Source organism: Equus caballus, chromosome 3, assembly GCF_041296265.1.
Source record: "Equus caballus isolate H_3958 breed thoroughbred chromosome 3, TB-T2T, whole genome shotgun sequence".
NCBI lineage: Eukaryota > Metazoa > Chordata > Mammalia > Perissodactyla > Equidae > Equus > Equus caballus.
In genome coordinates this window covers 58,526,743-58,548,951 of record NC_091686.1, presented here as the reverse complement: position 1 = coordinate 58,548,951, position 22,209 = coordinate 58,526,743, and the positions used below count along the sequence as shown (strand labels likewise).

At 40.7% G+C, this 22,209-nt stretch overlaps 1 protein-coding gene across 16 annotated transcripts in view; it reads right to left on the bottom strand.

Annotated features, from left to right (window-relative positions):
- The window catches only part of WDFY3 (WD repeat and FYVE domain containing 3), a 251,256-nt gene that overhangs the window by 14,473 nt on the left and 214,574 nt on the right, over positions 1 to 22,209 (bottom strand). For all 16 annotated transcript variants that reach the window (XM_070262308.1, XM_070262304.1, XM_070262309.1 and 13 more), the window contains 10 exons: positions 21,997 to 22,116; positions 18,840 to 18,957; positions 17,778 to 17,884; positions 16,091 to 16,244; positions 9,486 to 9,577; positions 9,049 to 9,261; positions 6,130 to 6,277; positions 4,886 to 5,040; positions 3,568 to 3,726; positions 1,533 to 1,712 (listed from right to left, as the gene is read on the bottom strand). In XM_070262308.1, coding sequence (XP_070118409.1) covers positions 1,533 to 1,712; positions 3,568 to 3,726; positions 4,886 to 5,040; positions 6,130 to 6,277; positions 9,049 to 9,261; positions 9,486 to 9,577; positions 16,091 to 16,244; positions 17,778 to 17,884; positions 18,840 to 18,957; positions 21,997 to 22,116 — 1,446 coding nt within the window. The remainder of the gene's footprint in view (positions 1 to 1,532; positions 1,713 to 3,567; positions 3,727 to 4,885; positions 5,041 to 6,129; positions 6,278 to 9,048; positions 9,262 to 9,485; positions 9,578 to 16,090; positions 16,245 to 17,777; positions 17,885 to 18,839; positions 18,958 to 21,996; positions 22,117 to 22,209) is intronic.

The following is a 22,209-nucleotide window of genomic DNA, read 5'->3' as shown; positions in this document are numbered from 1 at the left end:
AAATTCTCAGTATTTAACTTAAGAACAACCCCAAAACAAACTGCTCCAAATAGTGCAATTAAGCATTTGGCCCACAGCAACACTGCCAGGGCAGAGCGGCTCTGTTGCACTGACATTTTCGTAAAGCTCTCAGGTACGAACGTTTACAGGACCAATCCCAGGTGCTGTTCTAACATCTTAAACCTTTCAAATACCACGAAAAACTAATCCAACTTTTTCACCCCTGCACTCTCCCCACTCACAGCCAACTCTGATTACTCTTACTAGTAGCAGACACTCTAAGCGTCATTCACTAGAACTGAATTTCTTCTTTTTTTCCTTTGAGTGACTACAGGGCATTTGATTAAAAGCATAATACTTGGTATCTTCTGGTAGAAATGAAAGATGCAGCGTCCCTCAAAAGGAAAGCTGGCTGCGTAGCTGATGATACGACGTGGCCAGAACCACTCCGGGTCGTGCAGGATGATCTGGGGCGGGGCTGAGGGCAAGGGTGGGAATGGGTCGGTAGAGCTAAGCAGGGATGAGGTTGGGTGGGTTCTGACTGATTTGCAAGACTGACGTGCATATGTGGGCATCATCTACGTGAGGACTATGATGACTTGTCCCTTGGACACAGAGGCCTCAGTCTTTGACACTTCACCCTTAGCTTCCTCTGCTCACCAGTACACCTTAGCAACATACCTGTGCTCCTGTCACCCCACCTCAGGAGGGCCTGGGCTACATGGTGGGCTCCTAGGCCAGTACATTTATTTTATTCTCACTCATTTTATTTATCTGTATATAAAATATTTATTTCTGAGAGGAGATAATATCCTTGGATAACTTTGGAATCTGTTTTGAAAATAGTTCTATAACAATTTTTCTCTTGTTTGGGTACCCAAATATTACTCTCTTCACTTTACTTAAGAAATAAATAATTTAAATATATTTCATAAAAATTTCAACACAATTTTAACATTCTTAACAAATCCTCCAAATTCCTTGGTTTTAAAAAAGCCTATTCTAGAATGTCTTGTTTTGAACCAAACCTTGCTCTTTAAAGTATATGCAGCAGTGAATGGATTCTAAGACAAAATCGCTTTCTGGATTACAAACTTTTTTTTTTTAAAGATTTTATTTATTTATTTATTTTTTCCTTTTTCTCCCCAAATCCCCCCGGTACATAGTTGTATATTCTTCGTTGTGGGTCCTTCTAGTTGTGGCATGTGGGACGCTGCCTCAGCGTGGTTTGATGAGCAGTGCCATGTCCGCGCCCAGGATTCGAACCAACGAAACACTGAGCTGCCTGCAGCGGAGCGCGCGAACTTAACCACTCGGCCACGGGGCCAGCCCCAGATTACAAACTTTAATATCCATTTGCTTTTGCAAACAAATCAATCATAAATCAAGGAAACCATAAATCAGGGAAAATATAGTGGCTTTTATAAAACGAGCATCTATAACCTTAGAAAACACTTAGTCATTTTTTACTTACACTGGCCAGAGCTACTTGTTTTCCAAAACATAAACAAAGTGGGTAATTTACTACTTACTGTTAATTCATTGATACAAAGAGCAGAAACCGGAGCTCGATGGCCTCGGAGCTGGGTTAGGAACGATAGTTTGTTCAGGTCCCAAATGATGCACGTTCGGTCACGGGACCCGCTGACAATTATGTGATAGGCTAATGATGCTGTGGCACAGGTAACAGTATCGGTGTGGCCAAGTAAGGCCTACAATAGAGACAGAAAAAACCAGGATGATCACAGGGACAGTGCTCTTTAAGGGACTCCAGAAGGTCCTGGAGGAAATGACAGGAGCGCGCTGGGGGAGCCAGTGCCTCGAGCAGTGGTGTCTGGAGAGTGTTCATTCTCCTCTTGTCAACTGTCCTCACCTCATCCCACTAGGGGAAGAGAGAAGTCTGGAGGACTGTGGAGGTCTAATCGCCATTTTTATGTTACCTCTTTCCTGGATTTGGGCCAGTATCATAGAAGGAAGGGAGAATGGCAACTGGCCCAGCCTGGGTTTCTTCAGACCAGTTTTACTTGGGGATGTCTTGATCATGGCCCTCAAAGTACAGAATTAAAATTCTGATTCAATTCTTTCATGCCACCAACTCTGAACTACAACTGAATGGATTTTTAAAAAAATGCACAGAGTGTGAGGACTGCATGGTTACAGCACGCGATCCTAGAAAGATAAAGGGAAAATGTGGTCCTGGTGTGTCTGCTGAGTTCCTGTTACTGAACTGGAGACATCTGGACATCTCTGACCAAGAGGGACTCCTCCTTCAAACCAGAATAAGAACTTCCCTCTTCTGCTGGAATATGAAGAGAACCCCAGGAAATGGCAATGTGGGAAAATAAGGAAGTATTTTGAAGAAAAAGATTTAGATTACTGTTAGGAGTTTCTGAGTATTTACTATTTAAATAATGAGTTGGCTTAAAATTTTGGTCATACAGACATACTTACCATATGCTTAGCAAACCCCAGAAGGCTGTTTTAAATAAGAAGTGCTTTCTATTGAGGGGTTACTGGCACACTAGCTTCAAAGCCCATTTTCTAAACTGAAAATATTGTAAGCAGCAGAGTTTGGGTCAGCAAACCACTCTGTCGACCTTGTATCTGTGGACACTGTATCTCTTTATGTGGTCCACCGTGAGACTCAGCAACCAGAGAAGTTTCTGGCCCACATGGACGGTTGTTGGTATAAGTACAAGGGCTTCCATTCTTTGCATAGATAGCTAAGCCACTACTATTTGTTTGAGTTTGGCTTTAAAATAGCTTTGGAGTCACATACTACTGAGTTTACATCTTGACTTTACCACTAAGTGTGACTTGGGCATGCGGCTTAACCTCTCCAAGCCGTGGTGTTTCCAGGCGTAAAGAGGGTCAATAATTACCTCATAGAATTGTAAAGATTGGACTTTGACATTTTTAAGCCCCCAGCAGAGTGCTCTGAACAGAGGAGGTGCTCAATAAATGCAGACATTATGTAGATACTACTTTTCAAATCTGTATCATAAAAAACACTTAGATGTATATTCCATTAAAAAAAACTTTACGGTAAATTCACTCATGAATCAAATATTAAAAGATGATGGCTTAATTATAAAAAGATTCTTGCTTTAAGTAAAAATTTATAATAGAGTCATTATCTAACATGTGATCAAATACTTTTTCTACTGAACACACGCATAAGTTTGCCGTCTCCTCAAGAGGAAAGAGAAAAATAAAAGAATCAAAGATTTAGTCATCCAGTAGAATGAAAATCACCCAGAGAAGAAATTAGTATGAATTAATAGCAAATATAATTTGGTTTACAAAAATTCAATTTACATATAATTTCTGAGAAACATTTATATTACTTAAATATATTTAAAAAATATTACCCAAAGACGGCTTGCTTCAATTTTAAAGGACCAGCTTAGATCATTTCTAGAAACAGTATCTTCTCATTTCATTTCCTTTTATTTTAGACCCATTTCTAGCAAAAGAACATCTACTTTTTGGCTTTGTCCATTACGTCTGTTTCTCGAGTGTGGGCAGCTGAGAGTGACTGCGTCCATATCCTGCCCATTCTGTTACCTGTTTCAGAGTGAGGGTCTTAGCCTTTTCTTTCGAGGTGCCCATCTCCCACACGCACACCACTGTGCTCGTTCCACCCGTGATGATCAGCTTGGGGTTGGGGCAGATTGCACAGAGAATCTGGCCCCACTCAGACAAACACTCATAGACAGTCACTGCCTGTAAAACAAAACAGATGTGAGACACACACGCCCTCAAGTACTAGACACGCCTGAGACACAGCGAGCACACTGAGCCAAGGAGAACTCTGTGCAGGCATCTCACAGGCAAACACCTGCATGCATTCTGGGCCACTTTCAATTTAGCAACATTTCCAGTGAAGCTCTTCTCTGAACAGCCCCCGACAGCCTCCTAACTACAGTTGCTGCTAAAAATCATAATAAACAGGACTTTGCTCATAATGGGGGTCTCTAGTTTCTCTAGTCCAGGAAAATGATGTTCAGATTGTGCGATGCTAAGTAAGATGAAGGGGATACTCTGGGAAAAGGATGTGTTTGCCGCAGTCAGTAAGATGTAAAGGGAAAGCACGAGTGCTGCTGTTTAATGAGAACGTAAACTAAACAGAACCGTGTCGTAGTGCAACACGCAGGCCTGTGTAGACTGTAACTCCCTTGCACTCAGGAGGGACTGTCCGAGGACAAACACAGGGCACTGAAGGATCATGACATGCTGCCTTTCCAGGAGGGACTTACAGGACTCAAACTAGTAGGCGCTACTTCTTGGGGGATGGGGTGACAGGTTTTCCGTCAGCCATTTAAGAGTACTGTCATGTGCCACATGATGTTTCGGTCAAGTATGAATCATGTATGTGATGGCAGGCCCATAAGATCAGCGCCATAGGGCCTCGGTGTGTAGCAGGCTCTAGCATCTAGGGCTGTGTAGGTACACTCTATGATGTTCGCACAATGACGACATTGCCTAACGACGAGTTTCCCAGCACGTATCCCTGTCATTAAGCAATGCCTAACTGTACTGAAATGACAAGTGGGCCAGATGGTGACTCATCAAAAGGAGGCTCTTCTGGTTGGTGGAAATGTTGACTGCCTGGCTGGCTAGGACCGAGTGGAGGAATTCTCTGAGTGGAAGGGAAACTGCTAGCCCCTAGTACACAACTTTGCAAAGAGGCTTGCTCTGCAGGAAACTAGTGACTTGTCCACTGGCTCCTGCATCCTGACCTGACAGAGAGAAGCCCCCCCTTCCTTTAGGATGTGAGGGAACAGCTGACAAGCCCTGGCCTGGGGTCTCCCCACCCCAATAAGCAGGATATCCAGACCATGAAAGAGTGAGATGAAATGAGTGAGTAAGGAACAATACCAACCTTGTCTGACTCATAGGTTCCTAGCCGGCAGCTGAGGTCTGCGTAGCCCCAAGCAAACGTTTTGTTCCAGGTTGGTGGGATGAGAACCTTGTTCTGTTCTACAGCAAGAATGCCTTTATCTGTACACACTATTTGTCCCACAGGCTCTTTGAGTTCTATAAAAAGCAAATCAACATATTAGAATAGGGACAGGGAAACTGAACTTCATTATGCCATCAGGGATAATAAAATAATCTCAAAAATGCACACAAATCTAGCATCCTGACACCTATATTAAGACCAAATGCTCCTAGATCTTGGCTTTTGAGTCTCCCACAAGACCTGCTAGGTGGATGTCAACTCTGACTGGTGTTCTGCAGGGCTTCCCTCCAGCCTTCCTATCTGGGGACACTCCTGGGTTTGGCTCCTATAATCAAGCCTGGCTTCTTGATCGCTGGGACTGCAGAGTGATCTGGGACGCGCTCTAGAATGCCAGGCTCAGACCTTCCACCAATGTAGGCCTTCAGCAACTCCCAAGTTAAAGCTAGCCCTTGGACTTCCTGAAAACAGGCCATGACATTCCGTGAGAGGCCTGGACTCCCTGCTCTGCCCCAGAGCTCTGCCGACACACCAGTGGTCCAGAACCATCGCTGGGCAGGGACTGGAGCTCACACAGGGCAGTCTGTGCAATGAGGTCAAACAGCGGAGAGCTGGCAGCCAATTCAACTAACCAGACTTGGACACTCCAATTCTTGGATTTGTTTAAGTGACAACTTCAAGACTTTGTAAAACACTTTTTCGTTCCAAGAGACAAAAATCCTCTTGAAAAAGTCCTTTTTGATAACTCATAACAACATTAGATAAAAAAGATGCTTTTTGTTGGCATACTAAAAATGTAATCTTCTTACTGCTATTTCTAAATTGGCAGCACATGCACAAGTGAAGATGACAGAAGTCTTTCTGTAACATAAAGTTGGGCTACAGGATTTGGTATATTAGAGTTTTCACTATCTTAGCAGGGACGAGAAACCTGTTTGGTTCTTTCTGATGAAAAATCCACAGGCCAAAAAAGAAAATAGAAAAGAAAAAGGAGACTTTCTAAGAAGTATTTGATGACTTATCACGAAAACTATACTACTTATTATAAATTATAAATACAGTACTTCTCAACTATTGTTGAGAAGCAAATCTGTTCTTGCTAAACTAGGATTATTAAAAGACCCCCATGGAATCATGAAGCAGAAGTTTATTTCCTGTCACCTTACCTTTCACAGGTGTAAGAGAAGGCCTCAAGTTGTCCAGGTGGTGGAAAAAGATCTTGTCACTTGTAGATCCCGGTGGGACCGAGATTCCTGCACTGTCTCCGTTCAGTCGACTCCTCACTCGCTTTGGTGGATGCGGTTTTTTAAATAACTGGTATGAGAGAAGATGATAATTTATAATGAAAGATAACGTTAATTAAGCCCTTTTATATGCCAGGTACTATGTTTTTATTTCTCTTAAGCTTCACAACTGTTAGGTACTGTATGATTGCATTTTATATCCGGGGAAAGAAATTCAAAGAGACTCAGAAGGTTGCCAGAGACTCCATGCCTCAGTACACAGGGCCAGGGCTGTGATCCTAAGCCTGGGTTATCACCATGCTCTGCACTACACCGATTTCATGACAACTTTCCAAAAGTCAATTAATTTACTCAAACTACAGGTGACTGACAATTATTTTCCAATGATGTTTAAAAACTAACCAATTCTTCATGGCTTGATCCCATTCTGGCAGACATTCTGTCTAATTGGGTTATTTCTGGCTTCAACATGGCCTTTTTCTACGAGACATCATTTTGGTGTCTTTTAGGTGCTACTAATTTGCTGAAAGTATGAACACTGTCACTTTCTTTCTACCCTGCAATATTGTAAAGGAAAAAAAAAATCTTTGGTATCTCTGTTCAGTATTTGTACAGGATTAAAAAGCACTGAAGTGCAGTTAAGATGACTATTTTTCAAATATTATAGATCTTCAAAATAAGCATAGAGTCATTTCTGTTGGAAAACTGGTATTTGAGGAAGATATTTGGAAAACCTTAGATGAAATGAGGTTTAAGGTGAATATAACACCATCACATTTTGTAAATTTGACATTCTGGATTTCTAGAAGAAAAAATACAGAAAATTTTTGTATCAAGGAAGATATACATTTTAGACTCCCAAACCTTTAAACATATTGTTCCCATTTTATCTACACACAGGGGCATAGGATCAGGGTTCTGTTATTTTCTAGACTCTGAAGTTGTATAAAAAGACCCACATACTTTAAAGCACGTTCATGAATGAATATTTACTGAAGAGCTTTCACATGAGGCTCTAAGGATAGAGCGCAGTGCCAGGCTAGGGTATATAAAAAGAAGTGTGGATGTGGTGACCAGAAAACTTAGATTTTTCTAGGATGGCTATACTTGGAAGTACTCTCTATTAGTCACCGGAAGGTTCTAGAAATACGTTAGTATCCAAACTCCATCTCCAAACTGCTTGCCTCTTATACTTAAAAGTGCAAAAAAATCCTGCAACAGTGCATGTGTTTGGATGTTTTGGTTAGGAATATGTATTTCCCAGAAAGTATTAAACAAGCTTCCTGTGCTTGTAACCCTCAGAAAAAAGGAAAAGTTTAACCAAGATTCTTGAGCTGTGATCAGCGTTTATCAACAAGCATTTCGCTTTAACGGGAAACCCGGTTCCTTCGCTGGGGGATCAGATCGCACCATGAGTGGTGCAGTTACAGATTGCCCTGCGGTCCATCACAACTCTTCATGTACAAAGACTCGCCACTGTTCCGTGTGTTCCCAACGGTCAGTCCTCGAACCCTAGTTGGTTAACCTACAGAAAGGGAGTCCAGGAGAGAGATGTGGAGCAGGAATAGAGAAGGACAGCCAGGACCTAAGTGTGACCCTGGGGTACCAGGGAAAGGTGGGAGGTCTGAACGGCTGGCAATGAGTGCCTCTGCACAGTGCTGCAGCTACCCCAGGTGCATCCCACCCTCAGGCGTGCCCTGGACGATGGAGATGAAAGAAGGGATGAAGTCTCTCAACAAAGGTTTGCTCATCACTGAAGCTGAGGGACCTACAGCGTTTGGGCACCGAGAGGCTAAGCTCTTGGTCTTCCTCTCCAGGTTCCTGCTGGTGGTCGGAGCAGCAGTGCAGGGCCGGTCCTAGGCATTCCCATGGAATGTAGTCCCATCACAGCACTTCTCATACGCACCTCTCTAACCCAAACCACCACTGCTGTTCCGTGAACTACCACAAGAGCTTCCTACGTGGCCTTCTGCTCCTCATTTGGCTCTGCTATGATGTGTGTGTGTGACTGCAGCCAGAAAGATCTCCATGCTTTTTTTTTTTTTAATAAAGATTGGCACCTGAGCGAACAACTGTTGCCAAGCCAATCTCCTTTTCTTTTTTTCTGCTTTTTCTCCCCAAATCCCCCAAGTACATAGTTGTATATTTTAGTTGGGGCCTTTTTCTTTTTTTTTGGTGAGGAAGATTGGTCCTGAGCTAACATCTGTTGCCAATCTTCCCCCTTTTTTTTCTCCCTGAAGACCCAGTACATAGCTGTATATCCTAGCTATAAGTCATTCTAGCTCTTCTATGGGGGACGCCACCACAGCACGGCTTGCCGAGCAGTGTGTAGGCTGTGCCCAGGATCTGAACTGGTGAGCCCTGGGCTGCTGAAGCAGAGAGCATGAACTTCACCACTCGGCCATGGGGCCGGCTCCCAGAATGATCTTTAAAGTTTAAATAGGATCATATCGTTTCGCTGATTAAAGTTAGCATTGGATTCCTGCTGGCCTCGGGATGACACCCATCTCTGTGCATGCTGGGGCCCCCAAGGCCCTGTCTGTTTCCCTGACTGTGCTCTTCTCGTCCTCCCACCAGGTCTTGTGCAGGTCCAGGAAAGTATGCCCTGCACGAGTCTTCAAGGGAAAATTCTCTCTGAACAACAAAATTTCCATTTATCTGGTCGTAAATGGGAGGAGTAAACAATAATCTAGGAACCTACGGGGTGATATTTACTGTCCTTTATTAAAAACAGTCTAAACTTAATTATTACATGATATGGTTCTCTACCATCTAAAGAAACATTACAGAGCTTAAAACATGAAACAGAGAACATCAATGATAAGAAAAGAACATCCATACCTGTTTAGGGATCTGACCGAAGTTATTAATGAACCCTATGGTGGCTGTTTCCTTTAGTGGGTCATTTATGTTGTAGATATCTACTTGACCCTCATAAAAAAGATGATGGAAGACATTTACAGCTTCTACTGCAGCAGGGCCTTGCTGTTTATAGCCAAAGATTAAGTCAATCCACTCATGCAGATGGGCACTCACGTAATCACATTCCAAAGCCTGTAATGTCAAAACACAGGCTCAGTCACTGGTTGACATTTATGACTTGCTCAGAAAGTAAAAGAATTGGCCAGTGGCCAATAGGAACTAAAATAACTAAAACCCATAAAAACAGTATTAGTAACTTGAACAAACAGGTGATACGTTGCTCAAGGCCTACTCTTCGTATTGTCGTCACTGGCCCAGTGAAATCCAAGTTCACCTGCAAAGGGCACTCCCATTACCTCGCGGTGGACTCGGATGAATTCTCGTGGGTCCCCCTTGGCCCAGGGTGGAAGGATAACATCTCCAAGCTTGGTGCCATTTTGTTTACAGCCTGTGGGTACATTAAAACAAATGAAAAAGTGAGCTAAATAGTAGCTTCATATGAAAGTACCAGAGAAATAGTGGGTTAGATTCATTACCAGCACTATGAAATTTTACCACCAGAAAGGACCCTCAGAGATCATCTGATCTGGCATTTCTCTAAGACTGCTCCTTAGAGCATTCCCTCAGAGAGAGTTGTCAAATGTTAGCCAAACTGAGGGGCCCTCACGGTCAAATGACTTCAGGAAATGCTGAGTTATGCAGAATGAAACACGTCTCTTCCCGCAAGACTCCTAAGGGGCACTGTTCTTCTCTAGGACGGGTATCAGACACGACGTTTCTGAAATTTAACTGACCACAGGACTCCTTAGTGAAACACTTCATGTGGCTACTGTTTAGAGTTCTGGAAAAAATGCTCAAATTCAATCCCCTTAAGACGGCTCATTTGAAGGGCCATTAATTTCCCTAAACTCTTCTTTTGTTTAGGCTTTTCTAGAACGCTTAAAGCTTGGTGAGTCATCAGCAGTTACCCAGGACTGAATTTCTTGTCTTAATGTTTTGACAAAATTTTGCCGTTCATATAGGGGAGGTTGTTGAAAGAATACCTCAAATTGAAAGATATTTTCTATTTGAATTCTCTCTCTGCTTAAGAGGAAATGAAAGTATCACAGTCTACTAGAGATATTTGTAATGCATGTGGTTTCACGTATTTCTGATTCTTAAATCTTGAGAGAGCTCTGTAGAACTAACAGGTATTTTGCTGTAAGGATTCTCACTAAAAAAAGAAAATCCGAAACATAACTTTTTGCTATTAGTATATCGTTTAACAGAAAAACACATTTGGAAAGAGTATGGGGCCACCCGGCAGAAACGAAAACATGCAGTTGGGATAATGCATTCCAAGAGGTGTTCATGCCCCGTAAACTGGCATTTTAAATCACAGCCAGAGAGTCTCGAAAATACTAAAGAAACTCTTTGCTATGAAACCTATCCACAACGAAACACATTAAATGGGACTGGCATCTAAGGAGACAGGTTTTTTTTCTTCTCTTTTTCTGAAACAACACCAAAAAGTTCGCTTTAGCTTACATAGTTTTCTTAGGTACAAATCAGAGGATCATTGTAAAAATGACTCCAAAAACAATAATGCTGACTCACCAGCTTAACAGCAGTCGGTTAGATAAATAGTAGCATCACCAATTTTCATAGGGAAGTGCAGTCGTCCAAATTTTAGAACACAAAGGTGCTTCCAAGTGAGCACCAATAAAAATATTTCCTTTAGAAACAATCCTATTTTCATCATTGTTATTTGATGGCTTATTTACAATGTAATATTAAGTGAGAGACACAAAAATCAGTTTATTGTTTAAAGGAATGTCTTGACTTGGTTGGAAAAATTACCATGACTTAAGAAAACAATAAAACAATCAAGTTTTTACAAACCCTCCCCTGCTTCACACCCTCACTCTAGTCCCCTTGAAATGCCCTCTTGACACCTAATATTTTTTTTTAAGGTAAGCTTTTGGGTGAGGAAGATTGGCCCTGAGCTAACACCTGTTGCCAATCTTCCTCTCTCCAATTTTTCCTCCCCAAAGCCTCAGTGCATAGCAGTTTTTCCTAGTTGCAAGTCATTCTAGTTTTTCTATGTGGGATGCCACCACAGCATGGCTTGATGAGCAGTGCATAGGTCCGCTGATGTGGAGTGTGCAAACTTAACCATTCCCTAATTTTTTGATAATAGGAAGCAAGTAATAATCACCAGGCTATACAGGTTTAACCTGCTTTTCAAAATTTTGCTCATAATTCCTAAAAAACTGTGTGATATATTTTATCAGCACTATCTACAATTTTAAAATGTCATTTAAAGGGAAGGGTTTGTAGAAAACTCTGGTCAAATTCTGCTACTCTGCAGCTCCCCTCCATGTACATCCAAGGGTGTGAGGTCAAGAAGACCAGGGATGGGGGCCCAGTGGTGCAGTGGTTAAATTTGCATGCTCCTCTTCGGCAGCCTGGTGCTTGCAGGTTCGGATCCTGGGTGCGGACCTAGCACCACTCGTCAGGCCATGCTGTGACAGCATCCCACATAAAATAGAGAAAGCTTGGCAATAGATGTTAGCTCAGGGCCAATCTTCCTCACAAAAAAAGAAAAAAAGAAAAAAAAGAAGACCAGGGGTGAAGGTACTCATCCCAGAACTAGGGAAAAAAGCCAAGTTCTCTTTCTTTTAAATCATTTACTTTCTTTTCTGGGTGGAGAGCCAAACAGCGTTTTGTTTTGTTTTTTTTTTCTTTTTATTGAGGCAAAATTCACATACCATAAAATTAACCATTTTCAAGAGAACAATTCAGTGGCATTTAGTACATTCACAATGTTGTGCAACTACCACCTCTATCTAGTCCCAAAACATTTTCATCACCCCAAAAAGAAACCTTGTATCTGTTAAGCAGTTGCTCCCCATTCCTCTCACCCCTCCACTCCTGGTAACCACCAATCTGCATTCTCTGTGTATGGATTTACCTGTTCTCGATATTCCATAGAAATGGAATCATACATCATGTGACTTCTGTGTCTGGCTTCTTTCACTTAGTGTAATGTTTTTGATGTTCTTCTACATTGTAGCATTTATCAGTACTTCTATGGCTGAGAAACATTCCATTTTATGTACATCCCACAATTTGTTTATCTACTGATAGACAGGTGGGCTGTTTCTACCATTTGGCTATTGTAAATAATGCTGCTACGAATGTACGAGTACATGTACCTGTTCGATCCCTGTTTTCAGTTCTTTTGGACATATATCTCAAAGTGGAATTGCAGGCTCATGTGTTAATTCTCTCTTTTAACTTTTTTTTTTTTTTAAAGATTTTATTTTTTTCCTTTTTCTCCCCAAAGCCCCCCGGTACATAGTTGTATATTCTTTGTTGTGGGTCCTTCTAGTTGTGGCATGTGGGACGCTGCCTCAGCGTGGTTTGATGAGCAGTGCCATGTCCGCGCCCAGGATTCGAACCAACGAAACACTGGGCCGCCTGCAGCAGAGCGGGCGAACTTAACCACTCGGCCACGGGGCCAGCCCCCTCTCTTTTAACTTTTTGAGGACCCCCTAAACCGCCTCCTGCAGCAGCTGACCCGTTTACAGTCCCATCAGCAAGGCACGAGGGTTGTGAATTTCTCCACATCCTTGCCAGTCTTTGTTATTTTCTGTTTGTGTGAGTTTTTTTCATTATTGCCATCTCAGTGGGTGTGAATTGGTACCTCACTGTGGTTTTGATTTGCATTTCCCTAATTACTAATGATACTGAGCATCTTTTCATCTGCTTATTGGCCATCTGCACAATTCCTTTGGAGAAATGTATATTCAGGTCCTTTCATTTTTCACTTGGGTTGTTTACCTTTTTGTTGTTGAGCAGTAAGAGTTCTCTGTAGTCTGGATACTAGACCGTTATAAGATACACTCATGCATGGCTTAACAATGGAAATATGTTCTGAGAAATTCGTCATCAGGTGATTTTGTCACTGTCTGAACATCATAGAGTGCACTTACGCAAACTTAGATGGTATAGCCTACTACACACCTAGGCTACATGGTACAGCCCATTGCTCCTAGCCTTAAATCTGTACAGCATGTTACTGTACTAAATGCTATAGGCAACTGTAACACAATGCTAAGTATTTGTGTATCTAAACACAGACAAAGAAGTATGGTATAAAAGATAAAAATGGCACACCCGTATAGGGCTCTTACCATGAATGGAGCTCGCAGGACTGGAAGTTGCTCTGGGTGAGTCAGTGAGTGCGTGGTGAGTGCACGTGAAGGCCTAGGACATTCCTGCACACTACTGTAGACTTTATAAACACTGGACACTTAGGCTACACTAAATTTATAAAAAAATTTTTCTTTCTTCAATAATAAATTAAACTTAGCTTACTGTAACCTTACAAATTTTTGATTTTTTAAACTTTTTGTCTCTTTTGTAATAATACTTAGCTTAAACACAAACACATTGTACAAAAATATTTTCTTTCTTTATATCCTTATTCTATAAGCTTTTCTCTATTTTTAAAATTTTAACATTTTTTTACTTTTTAAAGTTTTTTATTAAAACTAAGCCACACACACACACATTAGCCTAGGCCTACACAGGGTCAGCGTCATCAATATCAGTCTTCCACTTCTACATCTTGTCCCACTGGAAGGTCTTCAGGGGCAGTAACATGCATGGAGCTGTCATCTCCCATGATAACAATGCCTTCTTCTGGAGCACCTCCTGAAGGACCTGCCTGAGGCTCTTCCTGAGGAGGGGTCACGCTTTAGAAATACGTCCATGGTGGTTTGCTTGGTTTGTTTCTTTTTTCATCAAATATTTGCTTGTAAGCAGATAATGCACCATGAACATTCCTCTCTATTAATGCAAACCTTTGGTATTGGGGTCCATGTTTTCAAACTTTTTAAGGAACTTGTTGAGGTCTACAAAAGCTTCTGAAAACCCTTCACTGTGAATTTTCTTTTTTTTTTTTTTTTTTTACTTCTCCTGCAGTTCCCTTTTCTTCTGTCTATTTTTCAGCTATGTGTTCTTGTTCCAGTTTCAACAACTCCCCGTCAGTCAATCACTCAGGAACCGCCTCTAGGAGCTCCTCAGTGTCATCCTCATCCACATATAGGTTAAAGTTGTCTGCATCTCAACCACAGCCTTGCTGATTTTTGCCACCTCCTCATCCTTGGCAAATCCTTTGAAGTCATGGACAAACCTCTTGAGTGTCTACTTCCAGATGCACTAGGCGATAGGAATTTTTCAGCTCCATTATAATTTTATGGGACTACCATTGTACACGTGGTCTGTCACTGAGCAAATCGTCATCATGCAGCACATGACTGTATCTCATTTGCAAATATTTTCTCCCATTCTGTACGTTTTCTTTTCACTTTCTTCATAATGCCCTTGGATGCAGAATTTTTAAATTCTGATTGAGTGCAATTTATATTTTTTTGTTTTTGTTGCTTGTGCTTTAGATATTCTATCTAAGAATCCACTGTCAAATACAACATTATGAAGATTTTACTCAGAATTTCTTCTAAGTATTATGGCTTAAGCTCTTTTATGCAAATAGTGTTTTTTAAAGTGTGTGATTTCATGAAGAGAAGATGATTTGTTATGAAGGTGAGCATGAGAAAAATACATAACCCTTCTTTTATTTACTTATTTATTAAAAGTGAATCCTTTGGCTGGGTTTGTAAGTGGTCTGGCAAGAACATTTTTGCAACATAGGTTATTCTAACGGATCCAGTGTTTCTGAAGGTTGAGTGTCCCTATTTCCTTCTGCACCTCTCCATATTTGTCTCTTTGAAAGTGATGTCGCCAGGGAAGAGAGTAGCATTCTCCAAAGGTGAATTTAAGTGAAAAAAATGAAACACTAACATGCATCCATATTAAAATGCTGGAATACACCTGTTTTTCCCTGTTCACCATCTATCCTAGTCCTTTGAGGAACCATTCACTCCCTCCAGTTCTAAGTCATAGAACTTGGTGTTGTCAGCTGCTCAAAGGTGAGCTCCAGGCCAGATGAGAGGTAATGAGACTCAATTTCAGGACTTTTACTGGGGCTCTCGAAAGTCTTATTTTTCCCAGTGGACTTGGAGCTATAACTTCACAAGGTTAAAACTGCTGATGGACAATTAAGTAAAAATTGTTTTTAAAAAGTTAAAGAAAAATCACTCAAATGTATTAGATATGAATATTTCCCTGAATTTTCTGTTGATGAAACTTTCTGAGGTAGTATAGTAATGATTTATAAGTTGAACTCTTAAATACAGCATAAAACAGGGGATATGAAAAAAATGGGAACACAGAACAATATTTGGCAGGATTATTCTAAAGTAGAAACAATGGAATTTTGATATGTTTTAAAAGAAATAGCCAGAAACACAGATCAGCAAACTGTGTTCCAAGAAAGTGGAGCCAAAGTCAAATCTCCTTCCTGTAACTGTTAGACAATATACACGGAGCAGAGTGCTGATGATTTTCTCCTTTGATAAATGTTGCTTTGGTCCTGCTTTTCTAGAAAAAAAAGACCCTAACAGGTAAAGAAGAGGGATTTACCAAGCTATTCTGAAATTCTAATTTTAAGACATATTAGCATACAAGCCGAGAATGCCTCAAAACTAAAACAATACATGAAAAATTTGGATACACCACTCTTGGCTATTAATGGGCTTCAACTGTAATAATCTTCAAATAAATTTTCACCTCGCCTTCGTTTTCACTGAAATAACATTCTGACCATTAGATGTAATCTTTGTCAATTATAAATGTTTCGCAAACTCTAGGTTTGAGATAGCTATTTTGGGGTATAAATCTATTTTTCTTTTTATATTTAATCACACAAACCCAATCATAGTAAATAAACAGCAGCTGAAACCAGAAGGACATCTTGTCAGTGTCTGCTGCAGACAATCTTCAGAAAAGTGACTTGCTTCTGTGCGTCTTTCCCTGCCTAACGTTGCTAAGACAGTGCCACAGTTCTACGTACCTAGATCAAAATTGTTGGAATTGAACAGGAATTCTGGTAAGTAAAAAAATTCTGGGATAAGTTCTTTTACGTCTGCCATGTTGTGCTTTGACGCTGAATACCAGGCCTCGCGCACACTGTGAAACATCCGGTCAGCCAGGTCAAAGTGGCCTCCCTGTGGGCAGAATGAGAAGGCACCTCTCTGTTAGAGAACCACCCCACCTCGCAGCTTCTCTCAAGCTCAAGGGCTGGAAAACCCCACATACATATGTTTGATGACATTTCAATTTCCCATCATCCTATGTCAAATACACATAATTTTAAATAATTACAAAAAGAAAATTAATCTAATTCTCTTTGGGGTACTCCCTACAAAGGGTGCTCAGTGTATCTGTCTTGCAATCGAAGTGAAATCCAAATATAAAGACTTTAAAAAGTCATTAAAAAAACACTAGTTTTTAGAGAGGGCGCGAGACTATAATGAGATAGGAGTTCTTCCATAGTTTGATGAAGCTCTCCTAAAAAGAGATTCTAATGTAGTCATCTATAGTTGGAAATGTTCAAGTTATATATGCGTTTGACTAATTTTATAAATTAACATGACACTCAAGTTCTCATACCAACGAGAACTACGTGGACAACTAGGAAGGTGATCAAAAGTTATAGATTAATAAAACAAATTCAAACAGCAAAGGGATTTCTTTTGCTTACAGAGCCTCACAGATACACTACCCTCTTCTTCAGTCAAACTCCCTGTGCTGTGTTTTAAGTGCAAACAGTATGTTCGTCTTCATGATGAAGCTCACTGTGGGAAAATGCCAAAGTCCACACAAAGGCCGCCAACGCCTGCCACAATCTGGCCTCTGTTACCTCTCTGACCGCACCCCCTGTGACCTTCCCCTGCACTTACTCTGCTCCAGACACAGTGGCTTCCTGGCTGTTCCTCAAACGCCTCAGGCACATGCCTAACTTAGGGCCCTTGCACGGGCTGCTCCCTCTGCCTGGAACACACTTTCTCCATATATTGGCCGAGCACGGCCCTCATCTCCTTCCGGTTTTTGTGCAGAAATCACCTTTGCAAGGAGACCCACTCTGACCACTCTATTTAAAACTGCATCCTGCACCTCCCATCCCGACACTTCCCACCCTCTTTCCCTGCTCTCTATTTTTTTGATAGCTTTTATCACACTCTAAAGCACTTTACAATATACTTAATTATTATGTGTGTCTGTCTCCTTCAACTAAAATATATAAGCTCCATAAGGCAGGGCTTTCGTCTTTATTCACTGATATCCTCCAAGCATCTAGTACAGTGCCTGGCATACAGTAGGTATTCCAAAAATATTTGCTGAATAAATGAAAGAGAATGTAGAGAAAAGCAATTATAATAAAGAAGACAGCAAATGAGTTAGGCTCTATTACTCTTTTTTGAATGTTTGTTGAATTCAACCAGTTAAGGCTGGAAAGCATATGCCATTTGCTTATTTGACCCAAGGACCCTGGCACCTGTTTATTGTAAACAAATTCTAACTATTCATAAATTTTGGTCCAGTGAAATTCTACTTTAATTATGTTTGAATACTTTTGTGACTAAAACGTCACAGGGCTTCTTGTAAGGCAAGATAACAACATTAAAAAAAAACCCCAACAATTTTAAATAGGAAGGCAGCTTCAATAAGATGGAAAAATTCTAAATTTAGAGTTTTACCTGTAGTCTCAAGAATATCTGTGTGAAAGGCTCCATCCTTACTAGGTATGAAGCCACAATCATTGCAGATGAGTAGTGGGTGCCATAGTGGTAGGCAGGAGTTTCTCCTGTTCAAGAAAATTAAAGCACAATCGAAAACAAAAGAGTAAATACAAAAACTAAAATTGATGTTAATTAATAGGCTTGAAAATGCCAAAGTATGTGACAACTGTGACACTAAAAGCAGTTAGTACTGGCATTTGTAGCATGAAAATTTTACGACGACCCAGCTACCCCTCACTTACATGTTTGGCAGTGATCCAAAGTAAGTATAATTCAATGCGTTTCCCCCCAAAAGTAGTACATGTGGCAATTCATGTTTTGAGGCTTATTGTAACAGATATCACTTAACAGCAAACCATCTTCCACTAAAGCAGGATATTGATGTATAGCTGCGTTTTATTAGGTTCTGGCTTTGCGATGATCCATATCTCTAAACTGTCTATGAATATTATGCAATTTTTATTATATATACTCTCCTTGGCAGGGAAAAAAAAAAGAGTCCACACAGGGAATATTGTTAGGCTTAGTTTTTTTTCCCTTTATTTGTTTTGCCTGTTTGAGGGGGATACGTGAGAAACATTAAACATAATAAATAATAAGTAAACTGTATAATGTTTTAGAAGGTAATTATGACTATTTTTTTTAATGCAAAAGGGTGCTTAAAAAAAATTAAAAGAAAGTCAATAAGGGAAAGCGTAGTTTCTGGCCTAAACACAGTGAGAGATAAAGGCAGGTTACGATGGGAAATTTCTGCCCTATACGAAGCAGACATACTAAGTTTTCTGCCAGTACCTGACAAGCTACCTACATAAAGCCTTCTCAGCATGGCCATCGGTTGGCATGCAAAACCTGATTTTTCTACTCTGAGAGTTGTATATATACGTGCATATATAACATATATAGATGTAATGATACATAAGCAATTTGGGGAAAGACACAAATTGTGGATGTCAGACCACTAAACGATGACTTACTGTTGAAACTTAGGTACAAAGTCCAATGACAAGAAAAGTTACTTACCATTAGGATCTTCCCAGTCTTTATACCGCTTCTTATATTGAGCTAATCGTTCATCTGTCTGTGCTCCCATTGGCTTAGCCAGGTTTCTAAATGTCTTGGGATTAGTAAGATCTACCTCCTAAAATACAAAATAAGACCCAATTCCAAGTTACTATACACCCTCTATTCTCACCAGTGTAGATACAGTGGCTATAGCAGACAATGATGATTTACACACATGCTGGTAAATGTGAGGTCACACTGGCAGAAGTGGACCCCACAACAATGCTATCTATGTACCTACTGCTTATCCGTACTTTACAGACAGCATGTGGCAGTTTGTTAATTGATTCAGTTTGAAGACAACGGCTTTGGAAACAATGTGTTCACAGAGGAAGGCATTCAGGATCTAGGTCTGGAGATGAGGAATAAGAGGGAAAGTCCTTCCCAGTCTTGGCAAGGACACAGCAGGACACTGTGGACACAAAAGCTTCCATTCATCTGTATCCTCCAACACCCACATAACTCTGGAGGATCAAATCTCTCCCTGTTCTTTTCCCTTCCTCTCCTGTTTGCCTCCAACTTCACTTCTGAGCATCTTCTTCTTAGAGGTGATCGGAAAGTGAAATAAACTAGAGCACTCAGTGATTTGTTCATCTCTAAAAGACAACACCATACCAGATCAAGCGACTTCCAAATGAGATGGAATCCTTCAGTCCACCAGAGATTATTTTAAAAGCTCATCTCTAGCTGACCTAATTCACATATTTAAAAGGAAACCAAAATTTACTTCCTGAGGGTTTTAAAAGTAGAAATTTGAAATATGTACCCATGGGATACTTAATTTTTGTCCTTTTTACAGGACATCCTGACCAACCAATTTTGCTAAACTCGTATTTTAAAGGTTTTGGGTGGGAGAAAGTGATCCACGTTTACGAATGTAAGTCAAGTTAGTACATTTGTCCTCTCAAAATCTATATGCAAAATAACTCATTTATACTTTTTTGGTTAAATTCAGCAAACATTAAAGTGTATACTAAGTACCAGGCTTTGTTCTAGAGATGGGGAACTGAGAGATACATAAGACAGTCTTTGTGCTCAAGGATCTCAGAGTTGAGTAGGGTCAGACAAAAATCATGACTACAATATGCTGTAAAAGAAAAGCACCACGATGCAGCCACAAGGCAGTGTGGGAACAGAGGAAGAAGAAAGAGGAGAGAGAGGACAGACGGTGCCCCAGAGGTGACACTTGAGTGTGTCCTGCAAGATGAAATGGAATTCGCCAGATGAATTTGTAAGCGGGAGAGAAGATGTGCATGGCACTGGGGAGAATTCCAGATGGGGAGGGTAGCTGAAAGGCACGAGAGGCAATGGGGAGCCCAAAAGAGCAGTCCTGGGAGCTCAGGAGGGACATAGACGGAGGAGCTACTTTGTAAAGGGCACCGTGCTGACGCTTTTAAACTCCTAAATCGTGATGATGATTCACCGAATAACTTTAACCAGAGGATGACTCAGTTAGATTCGTGTTTCTGCAGTGGAGGACACAGTGAAGGAAGGCAAGACCAGAGCAGGAAGTCTGTTAGGAGGCTACGGCAACAATCCAGTGAGAGATCTGCTGACATGGCATCCTGGCAATGCAGATGGAGACAAAAGAAGAGACTAGAAAGACATTTAAAGGCAGACACGCCTTGGCCACTGGGTAGACATGGGCAGTAGGAAAATGAGTGTAATTTCCAGCCTGTACGACAGCATGCTAACAGCGCCATTTCCTGAGCTGAGGAATTGTGAGTGAGGGTCAGAAGTGCATTAGGGGAATGAGGGAGAGAACTGAAGGTTCAGGAGTGGGACCTGGGAGGTTCCTATGAGACAGAGACTCAAGTGCAGATTGATACAGCTCTCCATTCCCTTCTCACAAAAGTGCATTCTTTGTGGGCTTCATGTCTCTTTAAAATCTACATTTTCTTGTGAATTTCTCTGATTGACTGAAAGGAAAAGTACTTTCATTTTATCAGTCTTTACTACTGACCTCTTCTTCTCCTTCTATTAATTTAATGCATATGTAGGTATACATATTGATACACAGATCCACACATTGAATGCACTCACATACGTCTGTGTATATAAGGCAGATTTCATTCCTTCTTTAAACTAAAGTTCTCTGAAGACAGAAGCTTTCTCTTTCATTCTAATACGCTGATGTATAAAACTTCTGGAAAAACAAATAGACTTGATTCTAGTGAATGAGAAGGCCTAATGAGTTTTCAAATGGTTAATCTTTCTTTTTTTCGGTTTATTCAGGCCTAAGCTTCCCTTATTTTTCCTGATACTGGTTTATTTCAGAACTAATCAGGCCTCTATGAGCTAGTAGGCAAAAGAAGACAGGAAGGAGAACATTTATACGCATCCGTTTTGGTTCTGATTTTGAACCCTAAGTCATGTACATGTTGAATTGCTGGAACTGCTCTCCCAAGGCTTCTCGGAATGACAAAAAATTCCTCCTATGTGACAGGAGCATTTTGCAGAAGAGTCCCTTCACCTTCTTCTAGCAAACAATTCAAACAATAGAGCTAACCAGATTTTACTGATTGAATGTGGGATGTGAGGAAAAAAAGAAAAGTTGAGGATACTTCTAAAGCTTTTGGCCTTAGTAACTGAATAAACGGTTGTCTAATTGCAGGTGCCACTTACTGAGACGGAGAACCTGGAACAGAAGCAGGTTTGGTTGGGGAAAAACAGGAATTTGGTTTTGGTCACGCTGAATTTGAGGTGTATTAAATATTCAAGTGCAGCCGGCGCATAGGCAGTTGGTTATACAAGTACGGAGCTCCAAGGAGAAAGATTTGGGTTGTAGATATAAATTTGGGAGTCCCTGGCACTTTGAAGGTAAATTGAAACCACAAAACAATTCTAAGTACAAAGAAAGATTTTGACATCCAGCAGTGGATACAATTAATTAGCACTTAAAGAATCCAAATAGGTATTATGAGTTAAGATCTAAGAAGTTGGTCAGTTACCCAAACTTTGTACAAGTCCAAGCTAAAACTCTTCTCATCTTTTTGGTATAAGTGCCCATTGAGAAAATTAAATTACAAAGCAAATAAAACATTTGAGCAATTGCAATATCTTTAAATTACTTTTGAAAATGTGTTCTACTTACACAAAATGATTTGAGATTTACCTCTGAGTCGTAATCTGCAAGGATCCAGGGGAAGACGGGATACTGCATGAGGTCATTATACGACCTGCCAGCCAAAGTGTTCAAGTGCATCAGATACTGGAAGTTGCTGATTTCACCTCTCTTGGGAAAAGTAAGTAAAGAATCATTTTAGGATAATCAATTATTTCTACTGCGTTCATTTTTAAACATTTTATATGCAAAACAAGGTAAAAG